At 60.8% G+C, this 13,757-nt stretch overlaps 1 protein-coding gene across 1 annotated transcript; it reads right to left on the bottom strand.

The window, feature by feature from the left end:
* Positions 1-8: 8 nt before the first annotated feature.
* Positions 9-12,052, bottom strand: LOC137309463 (1-phosphatidylinositol 4,5-bisphosphate phosphodiesterase beta-3-like; the record flags this gene model as incomplete). The annotated part of the gene is made up of 5 exons (XM_067977663.1): positions 9-84; positions 1,004-1,057; positions 6,164-6,243; positions 10,160-10,300; positions 11,984-12,052. Coding segments are annotated over 5 exons (420 nt in total), but the record flags the coding sequence as incomplete, so codon positions are not given.
* Between the last annotated feature and the right edge of the window lie 1,705 nt (positions 12,053-13,757).

The following is a 13,757-nucleotide window of genomic DNA, read 5'->3' as shown; positions in this document are numbered from 1 at the left end:
TCACTTACCCGGCTGAAGTTGAGGCCGCAGGAGTCGAGGGCGTTCTCCGCCCGCTTCTTGTCGGCAGAGAACAGTTTGACGATGCTGCAGGGACACAAAAACATACCCGGAAATTAATTTAAAGGAAAGGGGGTGGGGGTCGCGGGCGGGGGAGGGGGAAGGAGGGAGGGGGGTCGCGGGCGGGGGAGGGGGAAGGAGGGAGGGGGGGTCGCGGGCGGGGGAGGGGGAAGGAGGGAGGGGGGGTCGCGGGCGGGGGGAGGGGGGTCGCGGGCGGGGGAGGGGGGTCGCGGGGCGGGGGAGGGGGAAGGAGGAAGGGGGGTCGCGGGCGGGGGAGGGGTGAAAGGGGGTGGGGGGTCGCGGGTGGGGGAGGGGGGAAGGAGGGAGGGGTTCATGAGAGGGAGGGGGGACAGGGGTTGGTGAGTGGGTTTTTCGGGGGGGGAGGGGGTTGTGGAGAGGGGGAGGGGGACAGTGGGAGGGGGAGGGGGACAGTGGGAGGGGGGACAGTGGGGAGGGGGAGGGGACAGTGGGGAGGGGGAGGGGGACCGTGGGGAGGGGGAGGGGGACCGTGGGGAGGGGGAGGGGGACCGTGGGGAGGGGAGGGGGACAGTGGGGAGGGGGAGGGGGACAGTGGGGAGGGGGAGGGGGACAGTGGAGAGGGGGAGGGGGACAGTGGGGAGGGGGAGGGGGACAGTGGGGAGGGGGAGGGGGACAGTGGGGAGGGGGAGGGGACAGTGGGGAGGGGGAGGGGGACAGTGGGGAGGGGGAGGGGGGACAGTGGGGAGGGGGAGGGGGACAGTGGAGAGGGGGAGGGGGACAGTGGGGAGGGGGAGGGGACAGTGGGAGGGGGAGGGGGACAGTGGGGAGGGGGAGGGGGTCGTGGGGAGGGGGAAGGGGTCGTGGGGAGGGGTTGTGGGGAGGGGGAGGGGGTCGTGGGGAGGGGGGAGGGGGACCGTGGGGAGGGGGAGGGGGTCGTGGGGAGGGGGAGGAATGGGGACAGACTCACTTTTTGACGGGGATTCGCCCATCCTGGTTGACCTGGAGTTTTAATTTGACGAATCTGTGAGGGGGGAAAAAGAAGGAAAAATGAAAGACCCGTTTCCAACGGCAACCACAGAATCGAAACGAGCGGCCCATCAATCGGTGGCTCTTTGGGGGTCGAGGCGGGAGGAGGGGAGGCATTGAGGTGAGGGGGAGGGGGTTCGTTGAGGTGAGCAGGCTGTCTCCGCGCCCGCAACCTTCTGATGGGACACTCGGCCCAGATTCCAGCTCCTCATCGAGGTCCAGGGACCTCTGCCAGAAAAGGCGCCATCACAAGAATCCTTTACGGTGCCAACTGTGCCTCAGTGTCTCTCTCCCTCTCTCTCTCTCCCTCCCTCTCTCTCTGAGTCAGAAGGTCGTGGGTTCGAGCCCCCACTCCAGAGACTTGAGCCCCATAATCCAGGCCGACACTCCCAGTGCCAGTACTGAGGGAGCGCCGCACTGTCGGAGGGTCGGGTACTGAGGGAGCGCTGCACTGTCGGAGGGTCGGTACTGAGGGAGCGCCGCACTGTCGGAGGGTCGGTACTGAGGGAGCGCCGCACTGTCGGAGGGTCGGTACTGAGGGAGCGCCGCACTGTCGGAGGGTCGGTACTGAGGGAGCGCCGCACTGTCGGAGGGTCGGTACTGAGGGAGCGCCGCACTGTCGGAGGGTCGGTACTGAGGGAGCGCCGCACTGTCGGAGGGTCGGTACTGAGGGAGCGCCGCACTGTCGGAGGGTCGGTACTGAGGGAGCGCCGCACTGTCGGAGGGTCGGTACTGAGGGAGCGCCGCACTGTCGGAGGGTCGGTACTGAGGGAGCGCCGCACTGTCGGAGGGTCGGTACTGAGGGAGCGCCGCACTGTCGGAGGGTCGGTACTGAGGGAGCGCCGCACTGTCGGAGGGTCGGTACTGAGGGAGCGCCGCACTGTCGGAGGGTCGGTACTGAGGGAGCGCCGCACTGTCGGAGGGTCGGTACTGAGGGAGCGCCGCACTGTCGGAGGGTCGGTACTGAGGGAGCGCCGCACTGTCGGAGGGTCGGTACTGAGGGAGCGCCGCACTGTCGGAGGGTCGGTACTGAGGGAGCGCCGCACTGTCGGAGGGTCGGTACTGAGGAGCGCCGCACTGTCGGAGGTCGGTAACTGAGGGAGCGCCGCACTGTCGGAGGGTCGGTGTTGAGGGAGCGCCGCACTGTCGGAGGGTCAGTACTGAGGGAGCGCCGCACTGTCGGAGGGTCAGTACTGAGGGAGCGCCGCACTGTCGGAGGGTCAGTACTGAGGGAGCGCCGCACTGTCGGAGGGTCAGTACTGAGGGAGTGCTGCACTGTCGGAGGGTCAGTACTGAGGGAGCGCCGCACTGTCGGAGGGTCAGTACTGAGGGAGTGCTGCACTGTCGGAGGGTCAGTACTGAGGGATGCGCCGCACTGTCGGAGGGTCGGTACTGATGAGAGCGCCGCACTGTCGGAGGGCCGGTGCTGAGGGAGCGCCGCACTGTCGGAGGGTCAGTACTGAGGGAGCGCTGCACTGTCGGAGGGTCAGTACTGAGGGAGCGCCGCACTGTTGGAGGGTCAGTACTGAGGGAGTGCCGCACTGTTGGAGGGGCAGCACTGAGGGAGCACTGCACTGTCGGAGGGTCAGTACTGAGGGAGCGCTGCATTGTCAGAGGTGCCGTCTTTCGGATGAGACGTTTAACCGAGGCCCCGTCTGCACCTCTCAGGTGGATGTAAAAGATCCCACGGCCACTATTGGAAGAAGAGCAGGGGGAGTTCTCCCGGCGTCCTGGGGCCAATATTTATCCCTCAACCAACATCACTAAAAAAACAGATGATCTGGGTCATTATCACATTGCTGTTTGTGGGATCTTGCTGTGCACAAATTGGCATTTCCCACATTACAACAGTGACCACAGTTCAAAAAAAAAGTACTTCATTGTCTGTAAAGCTCTTTGGGACGTCCCCGAGGTGGTTGAAAGGCCCGGTCGAAATGGAGTCCTTTGTATCAGTGAGGGTGCTCAGGGCAGTTCAGGGTGACTGGCACCAGAGGGCAGCCTGGCCCTAGTCATGGATCACGAAGGGCCTTCAGACTCCCGGCCCGCACAGGGTTTGGCACTGGCTACCAGCGCAGAGGTACTGAGGCCAAATCGCACCCAGGCGAATGACCAGACCGCAAATCGATCAATGTGGTGATTTGTATGGGTTTGGTCCCGATTATATCGCAGGCCAATGGGACGTTGGCCTTTATCCCGGGGGCTGGGATACAAAGGGGGGGGGGAAGTTATATTACAGTTTATATAAAGCTCTGGTCAGACCCCATCCGGAGAGACTGGGTTCAGTTCTGGGCCCCGAACCCCAGGAAGGAGAGATTGGCCTTGGAGGGGGGCAGCTCAGATTCACCAGAATGATACCGGGGCTGAAAGGGTTAAATTACGAGGACAGGTTGCAGAGACTGGGGCTTGTCTTCCCTCGAGATTGAGGGGTGATCTAATCGAGGGGTTTAAGATGATTAAAGGATTCGATCGGGTCGATAGAGAGAAACTATTTCCTCTGGTGGGGGGAGTCCAGAACAAGGGGGCAGAACCTTAAAATTAGAGCCAGGCCGTTCAGGGGTGATGTCAGGAAGCACTTCCTCACACAAAGGGGAGTGGAATCTGGAACTCTCTCCCCCCAAAAAGCTGTTGAGGCTGGGGGTCAATTGGAGATTTCAAAACTGAGATTGATGGATTTTTGTTGGGCATCGAGGGATATGGAACCAAGACGGGGAAATGGAGGAAAGATACAGATCAGAAATGATTTAATTGAATGGCGGAAACAGGCTCGAGGGGCTGAATGGCCTCCTCCTGTTCCTATGTTGCTAAATGTCTTTAAAACCCAACTGGTTCATTAATGTCCCTTTAGGAAGGAAACCTGCCGTCCTTACCCGGTCTGGGCCTACACGTGACTCCAGACCCACACCAACATGGGTTGACTCAATGCCCATGGTGGGGAACGGGAACTAGGGACTGGTGAGAGATCCAGCTATCAGTGGGCAGAGAGGTGCCTTTGGTGCCTGGTATCACATTGTAATACCAGCTGCCACTTTTAGCTCAGACACAGGATGTCATTCTGGGGTAGGGGGAGTCAGAGGGTCATGGGTTCGAGCCCCCACTCCAGAGACTCGAGCCCCATAATTCGGGCCGACACTCCCCAGTGCCGGTACCGAGGGAGCCGCCGCACTGTCGGAGGGGTCGGTACCGAGGGAGCGCCGCACTGTCGGAGGGTCGGTACCGAGGGAGCGCCGCACTGTCGGAGGGTCGGTACCGAGGGGAGCGCCGCACTGTCGGAGGGTCGGTACCGAGGGAGCGCCGCACTGTCGGAGGGTCGGTACCGAGGGAGCGCCGCACTGTCGGAGGGTCGGTACCGAGGGAGCGCCGCACTGTCGGAGGGTCGGTACCGAGGGAGCGCCGCACTGTCGGAGGGTCGGGTACCGAGGGAGCGCCGCACTGTCGGAGGGTCGGTACCGAGGGAGCGCCGCACTGTCGGAGGGTCGGTACCGAGGGAGCGCCGCACTGTCGGAGGGTCGGTACCGAGGGAGCGCCGCACTGTCGGAGGGTCGGTACCGAGGGAGCGCCGCACTGTCGGAGGGTCGGTACCGAGGGAGCGCCGCACTGTCGGAGGGTCGGTACCGAGGGAGCGCCGCACTGTCGGAGGGTCAGTACCGAGGGAGCGCCGCACTGTCGGAGGGTCGGTACCGAGGGAGCGCCGCACTGTCGGAGGGTCGGTACCGAGGGAGCGCCGCACTGTCGGAGGGTCGGTACCGAGGGAGCGCCGCACTGTCGGAGGGTCGGTACCGAGGGAGCGCCGCACTGTCGGAGGGTCGGTACCGAGGGAGCGCCGCACTGTCGGAGGGTCGGTACCGAGGGAGCGCCGCACTGTCGGAGGGTCGGTACCGAGGGAGCGCCGCACTGTCGGAGGGTCGGTACGAGGGAGCGCCGCACTGTCGGAGGGTCGGTACGAGGGAGCGCCGCACTGTCGGAGGGTCGGTACTGAGGGAGCGCCGCACTGTCGGAGGTGCCGTCTTTCGGATGAGATGTTAAACCGAGGCCCCGTCTGCCCCTCTCAGGTGGATGTAAAAGCTCCCTCTACACTGTCCCATCAAACACTCCAGGGCAGGTACAGGGTTAGATACAGAGTAAAGCTCCCTCTACACTGTCCCATCAAACACTCCCAGGGCAGGTACAGGGTTAGATACAGAGTAAAGCTCCCTCTACACTGTCCCATCAAACACTCCCAGGCAGGTACAGGGTTAGATACAGAGTAAAGCTCCCTCTACACTGTCCCGTCAAACACTCCCAGGGCAGGTACAGGGTTAGATACAGAGTAAAGCTCCCTCTACACTGTCCCATCAAACACTCCAGGGCAGGTACAGGGTTAGATACAGAGTAAAGCTCCTCTACACTGTCCCATCAAACACTCCCAGGGCAGGTACAGGGTTAGATACAGAGTAAAGCTCCCTCTACACTGTCCCATCAAACACTCCCAGGGCAGGTACAGGGTTAGATACAGAGTAAAGCTCCCTCTACACTGTCCCGTCAAACACTCCCAGGGCAGGTACAGGGTTAGATACAGAGTAAAGCTCCCTCTACACTGCTCCCCTGTGATAATTCCCCATCTCCCACCCCAGCTGTCCCGTAGGCCTCTCAGAGTGAGACAGCCAGCCCCAGACTCGTTCTGCCCTCTCTGTGGGACATTGATTGCCTCTCTCTCTGAGCTGGGATCCATGAGTTCACACACTCCTGCCCTGTTTGCACAGTTTATCAGTGGAGAATATTTAATGTCCACCAGGCAATGAGGGCTCATTTAGATTATCGGAGGAAAGGCAATGAAACGGCTGGCTCTGTCCACACTAAGAGGGAGCTGTGTCCTCACCATTGCTGATAATCCTCACCTGCTCCATCCCCGGGCTGTGAAACCCGTACCCCAGCACCAATCGGGGGGGGGGGGGGGGGGGGGAGTGGGGGGAGGGGGAGTCGTGTACAAGTGTAAATGGTGAGCTGAGTGTGGTCCCCGTGCACCGGGAAGTGGGACCCCAAGTAATGGGAACATCACAAAACAAACGCACAGAAAACGCAAAACGGAGAGGTGGGGAATCAGAGACTGCGGCCCATCACTCACACTTTGTGCATCAAGGTCTCTCGGGAAGTGTTGTGGGCCAGGAGATTCGTCGCCAGTTTGAAGAGCTCATCAGTCCAGACCTGTAGAGGGGAGGGGAGGGGAGGAGGGAGAGAGAGAGAGGGTGAGGGAAGGAGAGAGAGAGAGAGAGGGTGAGGGAAGGAGAGAGAGAGAGAGAGGGCGAGGGAAGGAGAGAGAGAGAGAGAGGGGTGAGGGAAGGAGAGAGAGAGAGAGAGGGTGAGGGAAGGAGAGAGAGAGAGGGTGAGGGAAGGAGAGAGAGAGAGGGTGAGGAAGGAGGGAGAGAGAGAGAGGGCGAGGGAAGGAGAGAGAGAGAGAGGGCGAGGGAAGGAGAGAGAGAGAGAGAGAGAGGGCGAGGGAAGGAGAGAGAGAGAGAGAGGGTGAGGGAAGGAGGGAGAGAGAGGGTGAGGGAAGGAGAGAGAGAGAGAGAGAGGGTGAGGGAAGGAGAGAGAGAGAGAGAGGGCGAGGGAAGGAGAGAGAGAGAGAGGGCGAGGGAAGGAGAGAGAGAGAGAGGGCGAGGGAAGGAGAGAGAGAGAGAGGGCGAGGGAAGGAGAGAGAGAGAGAGGACGAGGGAAGGAGAGAGAGAGAGAGAGAGGGCGAGGGAAGGAGAGAGAGAGAGAGAGGGTGAGGGAAGGAGAGAGAGAGAGAGAGGGCGAGGGAAGGAGAGAGAGAGAGAGAGGGCGAGGGAAGGAGGGAGAGAGAGAGAGGGCGAGGGAAGGAGGGAGAGAGAGAGGGCGAGGGAAGGAGGGAGAGAGAGAGAGGGTGAGGGAAGGAGAGAGAGAGAGAGGGCGAGGGAAGGAGAGAGAGAGAGAGAGGGCGAGGGAAGGAGAGAGAGAGAGAGAGAGGGGGAAGGAGGGAGAGAGAGAGAGGGCGAGGGAAGGAGAGAGAGAGAGAGAGGGCGAGGGAAGGAGAGAGAGAGAGAGAGGGCGAGGGAAGGAGAGAGAGAGAGAGAGAGGGCGAGGGAAGGAGGGAGAGAGAGAGAGGGCGAGGGAAGGAGGGAGAGAGAGAGAGGGCGAGGGAAGGAGGGAGAGAGAGAGAGGGCGAGGGAGGAGAGAGAGAGAGAGAGAGAGGGCGAGGGAAGGAGAGAGAGAGAGAGAGAGAGGGCGAGGGAAGGAGAGAGAGAGAGAGAGGGCGAGGGAGAGCGGGAGAGCGAGGGAGCGCGGGAGAGCGAGGGAGCGCGGGAGAGCGAGGGAGCGCGGGAGAGCGAGGGAGCGCGGGAGAGCGAGGGAGCGCGGGAGAGCGAGGGAGCGCGGGAGAGCGAGGGAGCGCGGGAGAGCGAGGGAGCGCGGGAGAGCGAGGGAGCGCGGGAGAGCGAGGGAGCGCGGGAGAGCGAGGAGCGCGGGAGAGCGAGGGAGCGCGGGAGAGCGAGGGAGCGCGGGAGAGCGAGGGAGCGCGGGAGAGCGAGGGAGCGCGGGAGAGCGAGAGAGAGAGCGGGAGAGCGAGGGAGAGCGGGAGAGCGAGGGAGAGCGGGAGAGCGAGGGAGAGCGGGAGAGCGAGGGAGAGCGAGTGAGAGCGAGGGAGAGCGAGGGAGAGCGAGGAGAGCAGAGAGCGAGGGAGAGCGAGGGAGAGCGAGGGAGCGCGAGGAGCGAGGAGAGCGAGGGAGAGCGAGGGAGAGAGAGAGCGAGGGAGAGCGAGGAGCGTGGAGGGAGAGCGAGAGAGAGAGAGGAGAGCGAGGAGAGAGAGAGAGCGAGGGAGAGAGGGAGAGAGCGAGGGAGAGAGAGAGAGAGCGAGGGAGAGAGAGAGAGAGCGAGGGAGAGAGAGAGAGAGCGAGGGAGAGAGAGAGAGAGCGAGGGAGAGAGAGAGAGAGCGAGGGAGAGAGAGAGAGAGAGCGAGGGAGAGAGAGAGAGAGAGCGAGGGAGAGAGAGAGAGAGAGCGAGGGAGAGAGAGAGAGAGCGAGGGAGAGAGAGAGAGAGCGAGGGAGAGAGAGAGAGCGAGGGAGAGAGAGAGAGCGAGGGAGACAGAGAGCGCGCGCGAGGGAGAGCGAGACAGACAGACAGAGAGAGCGCGAGGGAGAGCGAGACAGACAGACCGAGAGAGCGCGAGGGAGAGCGAGACAGACAGACCGAGAGAGCGCGAGGGAGAGCGAGACAGACAGACCGAGAGAGCGCGAGGGAGAGCGAGAAAGACAGACCGAGAGCGCGCGAGGGAGAGCGAGACAGACAGACCGAGAGAGCGCGAGGGAGAGCGAGACAGACAGACCGAGAGAGCGCGAGGGAGAGCGAGACAGACAGACCGAGAGAGCGCGAGGGAGAGCGAGACAGACAGACCGAGAGAGCGCGAGGGAGAGCGAGACAGACAGACAGAGAGAGCGCGAGGGAGAGCGAGACAGACAGACAGAGAGAGCGCGAGGGAGAGCGAGACAGACAGACAGACAGAGAGAGCGCGAGGGAGAGCGAGACAGACAGACAGACAGAGAGAGCGCGAGGGAGAGCGAGACAGACAGACAGAGAAAGCACGAGGGAGAGCGAGACAGACAGACAGACAGAGAGAGCGCGAGGGAGAGCGAGACAGACAGACAGACAGAGAGAGCGCGAGGGAGAGCGAGACAGACAGACAGAGAGAGCACGAGGGAGAGCGAGACAGACAGACAGAGAGAGCGCGCGAGAGAGAGCGAGACAGACAGACCGAGAGAGCGTGAGGGAGAGCGAGACAGACAGACAGAGAGAGCGCGCGAGAGAGAGCGAGACAGACAGACAGAGTGCGAGGGAGAGCGAGACAGACAGACAGAAAGAGCGCGAGGGAGAGCGAGACAGACAGACAGAGAGAGCGCGAGGGAGAGCGAGACAGACAGACAGAAAGAGCGCGAGGGAGAGCGAGACAGACAGACAGAAAGAGCGCGAGGGAGAGCGAGACAGACAGACAGAGAGAGCGCGAGGGAGAGCGAGACAGACAGACCGAGAGAGCGCGAGGGAGAGCGAGACAGACAGACCGAGAGAGCGCGAGGGAGAGCGAGACAGACAGACCGAGAGAGCGCGAGGGAGAGTGAGACAGACAGACAGAGAGCGCGCGAGGGAGAGCGAGACAGACAGACAGAGAGAGCGCGCGAGAGAGAGCGAGACAGACAGACAGAGAGAGCGCGCGAGAGAGAGCGAGACAGACAGACCGAGAGAGCGTGAGGGAGAGCGAGACAGACAGACAGAGAGAGCGCGCGAGAGAGAGCGAGACAGACAGACAGAGAGAGCGCGCGAGAGAGAGCGAGACAGACAGACAGAGCGCGAGGGAGAGCGAGACAGACAGACAGAGAGAGCGCGCGAGAGAGAGCGAGACAGACAGACCGAGAGAGCGCGCGAGAGAGAGCGAGACAGACAGACCGAGAGAGCGCGAGGGAGAGCGAGACAGACAGACAGAGCGCGAGGGAGAGCGAGACAGACAGACAGAGAGAGCGCGCGAGAGAGAGCGAGACAGACAGACAGAGAGAGCGCGCGAGAGAGAGCGAGACAGGCAGACAGAGAGAGCGCGCGAAGGAGAGCGAGACAGGCAGACAGAGAGAGCGCGCGAAGGAGAGCGAGACAGGCAGAGGGAGAGGCGAGGGAGAGGAGAATGATTTTACAATGTCAATCAAGTCCCATCATATGACAGTGAGTTAACAGACGCTACACCAGACCCACCCATTTTTAAAAATGTTATTCAAAGAACAACGAAAAGTTTTGCCCACCTGTGTGTGCCCTTCCCCGACACTCAGCGGGCACTGCCCACTTTCCCCCCGCCCCCGCCCCCCCGCCTCATCCACGAGCCCAGCCAGTGGGATATTCAACCATGTTGGGCATCACAGCCGATCCCATCTCACCCGACATCCAGCACTTCCCAGCAGAGAGTCACTGGACGGGGGCTCAGGAGCAGGGACCCTGGCCGATCCCCCCACTCCCTCCCTCGCTCGGGCACTGAGGCCAACTGGTGCCCGCATCGCTGCCCGGCCTGAGATGAGCTGACTGGGGACAGGCCCGGGATGGAGCCTGGGACCCCAGTGCACCCCCCTCTCACCTTTGCCATGTCCTCCTGCACAGCCATGAAGTTGAGGAAGGTGATGTTAACCAGGTCCGAGCCATGAGTCACCGTCACGCTGTTGTTCTCCGGGTGATTCTCCGGGTTCCCATATCCCAGAGCTTCCCGTAACTTCGGATCCTGCAAGAGGCAGAGAACGGATCAAATACAGGGAGAGAGAGAGAGAGACAGAGAGACAGACAGAGAGAGAGGAGGAAGAGAGACAGAGAGACAGACAGAGAGAGAGGAGGAAGAGAGACAGAGAGACAGACAGAGAGAGAGGAGGAAGAGAGACAGAGAGACAGACAGAGAGAGAGGAGGAAGAGAGAGAGAAGGAAGAGAGAGAGAGAGAGACAGACAGAGAGAGAGGAGGAAGAGAGAGAGACAGACAGAGAGAGAGGAGGAAGAGAGAGAGACAGACAGAGAGAGAGGAGGAAGAGAGAGAGAGACAGAGAGAGAGGAGGAAGAGAGAGAGAGAGACAGAGAGGAGGAAGAGAGAGAGAGAGAGACAGAGAGAGAGGAGGAAGAGAGAGACAGACAGAGAGAGAGGAGGAAGAGAGAGAAGGAAGAGACAGAGAGAGAGGAGGAAGAGAGAGAGAGAGGAGGAAGAGAGAGAGACAGACAGAGAGAGAGGAGGAAGAGAGAGAGAGAGAGACAGAGAGAGAGGAGGAAGAGAGAGAGAGAGAGAGACAGAGAGAGGAGGAAGAGAGAGAGAGAGAGAGGAGGAAGAGAGAGAGGAGGAAGAGAGACAGAGAGAGGAGGAAGAGAGAGAGAGAGAGGAGGAAGAGAGAGAGAGAGAGAGAGAGGAGGAAGAGAGAGAGACAGACAGAGAGAGAGGAGGAAGAGAGAGAGAGACAGAGAGGAGGAAGAGAGAGAGAGAGACAGAGAGAGAGGAGGAAGAGAGAGAGAGAGAGGAGGAAGAGAGAGAGAGAGAGAGACAGAGAGGAGGAAGAGAGGGAGGGGTGGGGGAGAGAGAGAGAGAGAGGGAGGAAGAGAGAGAGAGAGAGAGGAGGAAGAGAGAGAGAGAGAGAGAGAGAGACAGAGAGGAGGAAGAGAGGGAGGGGTGGAGGAGAGACAGACACACAGAGACTGGTGGAACGTGTCCCACAGCGAGAGACCGTGCCTTGAGGGAAGTGGGAATGAGGCACCGTCACTCTCGAGCTCCTGGATAGATTGGCCCTGGTCACCTGCTATTCATTGAAGTCGCACATTTTGAGCTGGACTAATATTAGCGTATTAGTATATTTGTTATATTTAATGTAAGATTTATTTAGGGGTACAGCGCAGATTCACCAGACTAAATTTACGAGGACAGGTTGCAGAGACTGGGCTTGTCTTCCCTCGAGTGTAGAAGATTGAGGGGTGATCTAATCGAGGGGTTTAAGATGATTAAAGGATTCGATCGGGTCGATAGAGAGAAACTATTTCCTCTGGTGGGGGGAGTCCAGAACAAGGGGGGCAGAACCTTAAAATTAGAGCCAGGCCGTTCAGGGGTGATGTCAGGAAGCACTTCCTCACACAAAGGGGAGTGGGAATCTGGAACTCTCTCCCCCCAAAAAGCTGCGGAGGCTGGGGGTCAATTGGAAACTTCAAAACTGAGACTGATGGATTATTGTCGGGTTTCGAGGGATATGGGAACCGAGGAGGGTAAATGGAGTGAAGATACAGATCAGAAATGATCTCATTGAATGGCGGAACAGGCCCGAGGGGCTGAATGGCCTCCTCCTGTTCCTAAGTTGAGGCTCTCTCAGTTCAGGGGAGGGGGAAGGAGGAGAGATAATAAAAAGTGAGGGAATAATATAGTTCAGGGTTACAGAAACTCACCTTTGGGACTTTGGCAAATTTCCCAGTGCGTGTGTCCCTGATGTAACAGATGTCCAACAAGTCCACTTCCTGAGAGAGAGAGAAGGTGCAGACAGTCAGGAGGGATGAGGAGCAGGACTTTCCGGAACATTCTTTCCTCCCCTCCGCTCCCACTCAGATGCAGCATGGTAGGGGGAGGGTTAAAATAAGGCAGTCACATTGTGTGGGAGACATTTAGCACATCAGAATCATTTGCCTCAGTGTCCCTCTCCCTCTCACCTCAGGGTCGAGGGTTCGAGCCCCCACTCCAGAGACTCGAGCCCCATAATCCAGGCCAACACTCCCCTGGTGCCAGTACTGAGGGAGCGCCGCACTGTCGGAGGGTCGGTACCGAGGGAGCGCCGCACTGTCGGAGGGTCGGTACTGAGGGAGCGCCGCACTGTCGGAGGGTCGGTACTGAGGGAGCGCCGCACTGTCGGAGGGTCGGTACTGAGGGAGCGCCGCACTGTCGGAGGGTCGGTACTGAGGGAGCGCCGCACTGTCGGAGGGTCAGTACTGAGGGAGCGCCGCACTGTCGGAGGGTCAGTACTGAGGGAGTGCTGCACTGTCGGAGGGTCAGTACTGAGGGAGCGCCGCACTGTCGGAGGGTCAGTACTGAGGGAGCGCCGCACTGTCGGAGGGTCAGTACTGAGGGAGCGCCGCACTGTCGGAGGGTCAGTACTGAGGGAGCGCCGCACTGTCGGAGGGTCAGTACTGAGGGAGTGCTGCACTGTCGGAGGGTCAGTACTGAGGGAGTGCTGCACTGTCGGACGGTCAGTACTGAGGGAGCGCCGCACTGTCGGAGGGTCGGTACTGAGGGAGCGCCGCACTGTCGGAGGGTCAGTACTGAGGGAGTGCTGCACTGTTGGAGGGTCAGTACTGAGGGAGCGCCGCACTGTCGGAGGGTCAGTACTGAGGGAGTGCTGCACTGTCGGAGGGTCAGTGCTGAGGGAGCGCCGCACTGTCGGAGGGTCAGTACTGAGGGAGTGCTGCACTGTCGGAGGGTCAGTGCTGAGGGAGCGCCGCACTGTCGGAGGTGCTGTCTTTCGGATGAGACGTTAAACCGTCTGCCCCTCTCTGGCGGACATTAAAGATCCCACAGCCACTATTGGAAGAAGAGCAGGGGGAGTTCTCCCCGGTGTCCTGGGGCCGATAGTCCTCCCTGGAGGTTGTGACCAGCACCCGTTTCCACTGGGGAATGGGAGTGGAGGGGGGTAATCAAAGCATTCTGGGATATAGGAAGACCACGGAGGGTGGGGGAGGGAGAAATGGGCCCTAAAGCAATCTGGGATATAGAAGGGTGATCGGAAATGTTTTGGGATCCAGTGTAAGAGTGAGACAGAAGACATGGCGTACGGTGGGGGGAGGGGAGGGCAAGAGGCCCAAAGCACTCTGGGATACAGGAGGACCAGGGCGGGAGGGCAAGAGGCCCAAAGCACTCTGGGATACAGGAGGACCAGGGCGGGAGGGCAAGAGGCCCAAAGCACTCTGGGATACAGGAGGACCAGGGCGGGCGGGAAAGAGGCCCAAAGCACTCTGGGATACAGGAGGACCAGGGCGGGTGGGCAAGAGGCCCAAAGCACTCTGGGATACAGGAGGACCAGGGCGGGTGGGCAAGAGGCCCAAAGCACTCTGGGATACAGGAGGACCAGGGCGGGTGGGCAAGAGGCCCAAAGCACTCTGGGATACAGGAGGACCAGGGCGGGTGGGCAAGAGGCCCAAAGCACTCTGGGATACAGGAGGACCAGGGCGGGTG

The sequence above is a fragment of the Heptranchias perlo genome, unplaced genomic scaffold (genome assembly GCF_035084215.1).
Source record: "Heptranchias perlo isolate sHepPer1 unplaced genomic scaffold, sHepPer1.hap1 HAP1_SCAFFOLD_1640, whole genome shotgun sequence".
In the NCBI taxonomy this organism is placed as follows: Eukaryota; Metazoa; Chordata; class Chondrichthyes; order Hexanchiformes; family Hexanchidae; genus Heptranchias; species Heptranchias perlo.
Note: the sequence above shows the minus strand (reverse complement) of the source record. Positions and strands in the feature narration are given on the sequence as shown.